Below are 6,087 nucleotides of genomic sequence, written 5' to 3'. Positions count from 1 at the left end.
GAAGAGGCAGCTCGGCGCATCTGGCAAGGGGCCGTTGCGTCGCCCGTCCCGCTCCCCAAGGCGGCCTGCAGCGCTGTCCCGGAGAGGGGCCTCGGCTGCCGGCGACCGACAGCGAGACTGTTCCGGGGCACGAAGCGCGCCTCGCAAAGGGCTGCTGGGCGCGCTTCCTCCGCGCGGTCCTCCGCGGGTGGGGGGAAGTGCGCGCTGCTTCCCGGAGAGGCGGGGAGGTTTCGAAAGTGGGCGGGGAGGGCGGTCGCGCCACGCTCCTCTTCCGGGGAGGGAAGAGGCCCAGAGCCCCTGGGCAGGAGGGGGCGACGCGTGGAGAGGTGAGGGGGCGGGGGGCAGGAGGGGGGCGCCGTGGAGGAGCGGGAGGGAGGGAGGGAGGAACCCCCCCCGCGGGACCAGAGCTCTGGGCCGATCCGTGCAATCCGGCTGCCGAACGGGACCCGGAGATCTGCGGGGCTTCCCTGGCACGACCTTGCAGCCTCCCAGGCTCCCTATAACAACCCAGGCCCCGGGATGTGGGGCGGCGGGGCGCAGGGGGGTCGCCTTGCTCTGGGGCGAGGGGGGGAGGAGCGAAGGGCGCCGGATCATCCGCGCAGCTGCAACGCTCCCGCGCGCCAGAAGCGGCTTTGTTCCGACTGCAGGGTCTTTCTGCTGTCCGCCCCAGAGCTGCGTCCAGTTGCCCGGATGCGGAGCCAGCACCCGGGGAGAAGGTGGCTGGGGCGAAGCTGTGCTGCTTTGGGGGGTCAGAGCAGCGGAGGAGTCTTTTTTTTATCGGCTTGACCTGACAAGAGCCTGGTCAGAAGGAGAGTGGGATTATAAAACATGATTAGCCATAATGTTTTGCCCATGTTACATTTTTGCCAGCCGTGTATTTTCATGAGAAGATTTCCCACCACCTAGAGATTTTCCACCTCCCAGCTGAGCAGAGCAAAGCAGAGGACGCTGGTTCAGCTGGTGTTGGGACCATAGAAGCAAGCAAGCTCACAAAGGGAGAGCAATCGGAGCAAGCGAGCAAACAGGGGAGCAAACAGGAGTTGGCCAGGGCAGCTGCAGTGGCAGAGGAGACACAGGCAAAGAGGTAAGTGGGCTGGAGGAAGCCCAGAGGGCTGTCCATGCCCTGCTGCGTGGCCGTGGGCTCACCAGGGGCCCCTGTGGGCTTCCGTTACTTGGGGGCGTGTGGCCTGAGTACTCCCAGCAGCTGTGTGGGCAGGAAGCTTCAGGCTGTTTCCCGCCTCCCCGCTGAGCAGAGCAGAGCAGAGCAGAGCAGGGGAAGCTGCTCCAGCTGGTCTTGCGACTACAGAAACAAGCGAGCTCCCAGAGAGCGAGTGAACAGGGGGGGGCAAACAGGAGGTGGCCAGGGGAGGTCAAGGGGGAGGCCCCTAACATTTTAAGAACATTGTTGGTCTTGCTACACACCCTTCCATACCAGTGGGACTCTGTTTTTAACCCCCAGTGAGCAGAGGACCAGGCACAGGCTACTCTAGAACAACCAGGAAGCTAGACTCAAAAAGGGGAAAGAGGCTATGGAAGGACAAGACTCGGGTGGTGGTGACCTGCAAGGTGCGTGCCATGTTCGTTTCCTTGCCTGAGAACAGCATGGCCTACACCTGCAACAACTGCGAGTTGATCACGCTGCTGGAAGAAAAAGTAAGAGGCCTGGAGCGGGGAGTGTCGACCCTCCGGGGAATAAAAGAATATGAAGAGTTCTTGGACAGAACGGTGGAACTACAGCAGCAAAGTGAAGACCAGAAGCTAGAAGAGCAACAGCAAGCTGAGGCAGAAGAAGAAAGTGCTGAGGCGAGGAAAAATGAAGAGGACACTCCTTGGAAAAGGGTGACAGTTTGGAGCAGAAGAACTAGAAGACACTCTGCACCAGTAGAGGCAGTGGAACTAGGGAACCGTTTCCAGGTTCTTGAGGATGACACTGGAGGACAGCTTGCAGAGGAAGAATTACAGGGGAACCTGCATGAGAGCGAGCAAGAGGCTGTAGGTCAGCCAAGACCACTTCAGGTCTCCCGCAGCAACTGGGAAATATAAGGAGTAGAAGAGCGCTATGATGAAATGGGAAACGAATGGAGAGTAAAGTGTCTTAAGGGGCAATCCTATGTCCCCTAGACAGTGTCTGGGGGACATAGGATTGCTCAATTTCCTGGCCCCGAATTCAGGGACTGGGCTCCAAGAACAGAGCCGGGAGCCTGCGCTTCCCACACCCTCCCCCTCGTAGCTGGTGTGGAGAGAACCGCGCCGGCTGCCCCTCCACACTAGTAAAAAGGAGTGTGGGGATGGGGAGAAAGGGGCGTTCCTGGGGGAGGGAAGGAGACCGGGGCAGCATTCCTATGATCTTCCCTATTGCCGCCCCAGCCTCTTTCCATCCTCAGCCCCGAAGCCTCCGCTTATCTATCATTAGTCTAGAAAATAGGACCCTGTTAACAACTGACCATCCTTTTTCTGTCCAAACAGGTGATGAGCAGGACAGTGGGAATAATAAGAAGCCACCTGTAGGGTCCTTGGAAGCCATCCGGCATGAAGCAGAACAAGGGACCTGCATGAATAAAGGAGGACCAAAGTGGCACAAAGGAAATCCATCAAGCAACGGGAGGAAGAAGTCACCTGCGCCTCAGAGTCCTGATTTCTGTGAAGCCCTGATCCTATGAGATGACGCAGGAAACAGGAGAAAGTGTCAGGTGTGGGGGGAAATATTGAAGATCAATTAAACTTAGAAAGATATTGCAGAACCCAAGCTGGGAAGAAGCCATATCAATGCATGCTGTTTCAAAAAAGGTCACCCCCTAAAGGCACGCTGAAGAACCCAAATAGCGGAGAAAACATATAAATGTATAGAATGTGAAAGAGCTGAAATCAAGGTCAGCACCTTAAGACACATCAAAGAACCCACCCAGGGGAGAAAGAATATACATGTATGGAGTGTGGAAAGAGCTTCGGAAGAAGCAGCGGACTTAGGATGCATCAACGAACCCACACAGGAGAGAAACCATATAAATGCATGGAGTGTGGAAAGAGTTTTAGTTGGAGCAGTGCTCTTCTTGTGCATCAAAGAACCCACACAGGGGAGAAACCATATGAATGCATGGAGTGTGGAAAGAGTTTTAGTCGGAGCAATGCTCTAATTGAGCATCAAAGAATGCACACAGGGGAGAAACCTTATGAATGCATGGCGTGTGGAAAGAGTTTTAGTCAGAGGAGTACTCTTATTGTGCATCAAAGAGTACACACAGGGGAGAAACCTTATGCATGTACGGAGTGTGGAAAGGGCTTCAGCAGAAGCAGCGTACTTAGGATACATCAAAGAACACACACAGGGGAGAAACCTTATGAATGCATGGAATGTGGAAAGAGTTTTAGTGACAACAGTACTCTTACTGCACATCATAGGATGCACACAGGGGAGAAACCTTATGAATGCATGGAGTGTGGAAAGAGTTATAGTTGGCGCAATGCTCTTATTGTGCATCAAAGAACCCACACAGGGGAGAAACCCTATGAATGCATGGAGTGTGGAAAGAGTTTTCGTGTCAGCAGTACACTTACTGCGCATCAAAGAATGCACACAGGGGAGAAACCATATGAATGCATGGAGTGTGGAAAGAGTTTTAGTTGGAGCAGTACACTTGCTGCACATCAAAGAATGCACACAGGGGAGAAACCCTATGAATGCATGGAGTGTGGAAAGAGTTTTAGTGAGAGCAGTACACTTACTGCGCATCAAAGAATGCACACAGGGGAGAAACCATATGAATGCATGGAGTGTGGAAAGAGTTTTAGTCGGAGCAGTACTTTTATTGTGCATCACAGAATGCACAAAGGGGAGAAACCATATGAATGCATGGAGTGTGGAAAGAGTTTTAGTGACAGCAGTGCACTTACTGCACATCAAAGAATGCACACAGGGGAGAAACCATATGAATGCATGGAGTGTGGAAAGAGTTTCAGTTGGAGCAGTGCTCTTACTGCGCATCAAAGAACGCACACAGGGGAGAAACCATATGAATGCATGGAGTGTGGAAAGAGTTTCAGTTGGAGCAGTGCTCTTACTGCGCATCAAAGAATGCACACAGGGGAGAAACCTTATGAATGCATGGAGTGTGGAAAGGGCTTCAGCAGAAACAGCGGACTTAGGATACATCAAAGAACACACACAGGGGAGAAACCTTATGAATGCATGGAGTGTGGAAAGAGTTTTAGTGACAGCAGTACACTTACTGCACATCAAAGAATGCACACAGGGGAGAAACCATATGAATGCATGGAGTGTGGAAAGAGTTTTAGTGACAGCAGTACACTTACTGCACATCAAAGAATGCACACAGGGGAGAAACCATATGAATGCATGGAGTGTGGAAAGAGTTTCAGTTGGAGCAGTGCTCTTACTGCGCATCAAAGAATGCACACAGGGGAGAAACCATATAATTGCATGAAGTGTGGAAACAGTTTCAGTCAGAGGAGTAAGCTTAGGATACATCAAAGAAAACACACACAGGAGAAACCTTATGAATGCATGGAGTGTGGAAAGAGTTTTTGTCAGAGCGGTAATCTTACTGCACATCAAAGAACCCATACAGGGGAGAAACCATATGAGTGCGTGGAGTGTGGAAAGAGTTTTAGTGAGAGCAGTAAACTTACTGCGCATCAAAGAACCCATACAGGGGAGAAACCATATGAATGCATGGAGTGTGGAAAGAGTTTTAGTTGGAGCAGTGCTCTTCTAGTGCATCAAAGGACCCACACAGGGGAGAAACCATATGAGTGCATGGAGTGTGGAAAGAGTTTTAGTCGAAGCAGTGCTCTTATTGTGCATCACAGAATACACACAGGGGAGAAACCATATAATTGCATGAAGTGTGGAAACGGTTTCAGTCAGAGGAGTAAGCTTAGGATACATCAAAGAAAACACACACAGGAGAAACCTTATGAATGCATGGAGTGTGGAAAGAGGTTTAATCGGAGCTGTGCTCTTACTGCACATCAAAAAATGCACATGCGAGAAACCTTATGAATGCATGGAGTGTGGAAAGAGTTTTAGGCACAGATGTGGTCTTAGTACACATCAAAGAACCCACAGAGGGGAGACACCATATAACTGCATGGAGTGTGGAAAGAGTTTCAGTCAGAGCAGTAAGCTTAGGATACATCAAAGAATGCATAAGGGAGAAACTACGTAAATGCATGAAGTGTGGAAAGAGTGTTAGTGAGAGCAGTGAACTTCCTATGCATCAAAAAATGCACACAGGGGAGCAGCCTTATGAATGCATGGAGTGGAAGGAGGTTCAGTTTTAGCAGTAGTATTAGCCAACATCAAAGAAACTGCAGAGGGGAGAAACCATATAAATGTACGGAGTGTAGAAAGAGTTTTAGTCGGAGCAGTCACATCAAAGAATGCACACATCTTCGTTGAAGGACAGATGATAAAAGTTAAATCATTAAATTGATTTAAAAAGCTTGGCTTGTTGGTAAAGCACGGGAGACATATTTTTCAGTCCCATGAGCTGGGAATGCACAAACAATTGTTGCCTGTCGGTTTGTTTGGGTTATAAGATCCGGGCAGTATCCCAGAGATGGTTGTTTACATATATCTGTTTTTTTCTCCTTCCACTTTCTCTTAACTCATGTATGTATGTATATATTAGACGTGATATACAGTATATAAGATTTTAGTTTGTGGGTGTGAGACTGTATTACTTGGGTTTCATCAGTTGCAACTCATGTTGTTGTTGTTCAGTCGTGTCCGACTCTTCGTGACCCCATGGACCATAGCACGCCAGGCCTTCCTGTCCTGCGCTCTCTCCCGGAGTGTGCTCAAGTTCATATTCATTGCATCCGTGATGCTATCTAGCCATCTCATCCTCTGCCGTCCCCTTCTCCTTTTGCCTTCAGTCTTTCCCAGCATCAGGGTCTTTTCCAGGGAGTTTTCTCTTCGCATTAGGTGGCCAAAATATTGGAGCTTCAGCTTCATTATCTGTCCTTCCAATGAGCACTCAGGGTTGATTTCCTTTAGGATGGACTGATTTGACCTCCTTGCAGTCCAGGGGACTCGTAAGAGTCTTCTCCAGCACCACAGTTCGA

General features: G+C 50.5%; 1 protein-coding gene across 1 annotated transcript; it reads left to right on the top strand.

Moving 5' to 3' along the window:
* Positions 1-262: 262 nt before the first annotated feature.
* LOC146355865 (uncharacterized) lies at positions 263-5,275 on the top strand. The gene is given in 4 exon segments (XM_084830744.1): positions 263-326; positions 871-1,084; positions 2,467-5,001; positions 5,003-5,275. Coding segments are annotated over 2 exon segments (2,259 nt in total). The 5' UTR covers positions 263-326; positions 871-1,084; positions 2,467-2,926; the 3' UTR covers positions 5,187-5,275.
* Positions 5,276-6,087: the final 812 nt, after the last annotated feature.

The sequence above is a fragment of the Heloderma suspectum genome, chromosome 2, assembly GCF_057233095.1.
Source record: "Heloderma suspectum isolate Gila_16-S chromosome 2, 16-S_ref, whole genome shotgun sequence".
Classification (NCBI taxonomy): domain Eukaryota; kingdom Metazoa; phylum Chordata; class Lepidosauria; order Squamata; family Helodermatidae; genus Heloderma; species Heloderma suspectum.
This window is presented reverse-complemented; position numbering and strand designations above follow the sequence as displayed.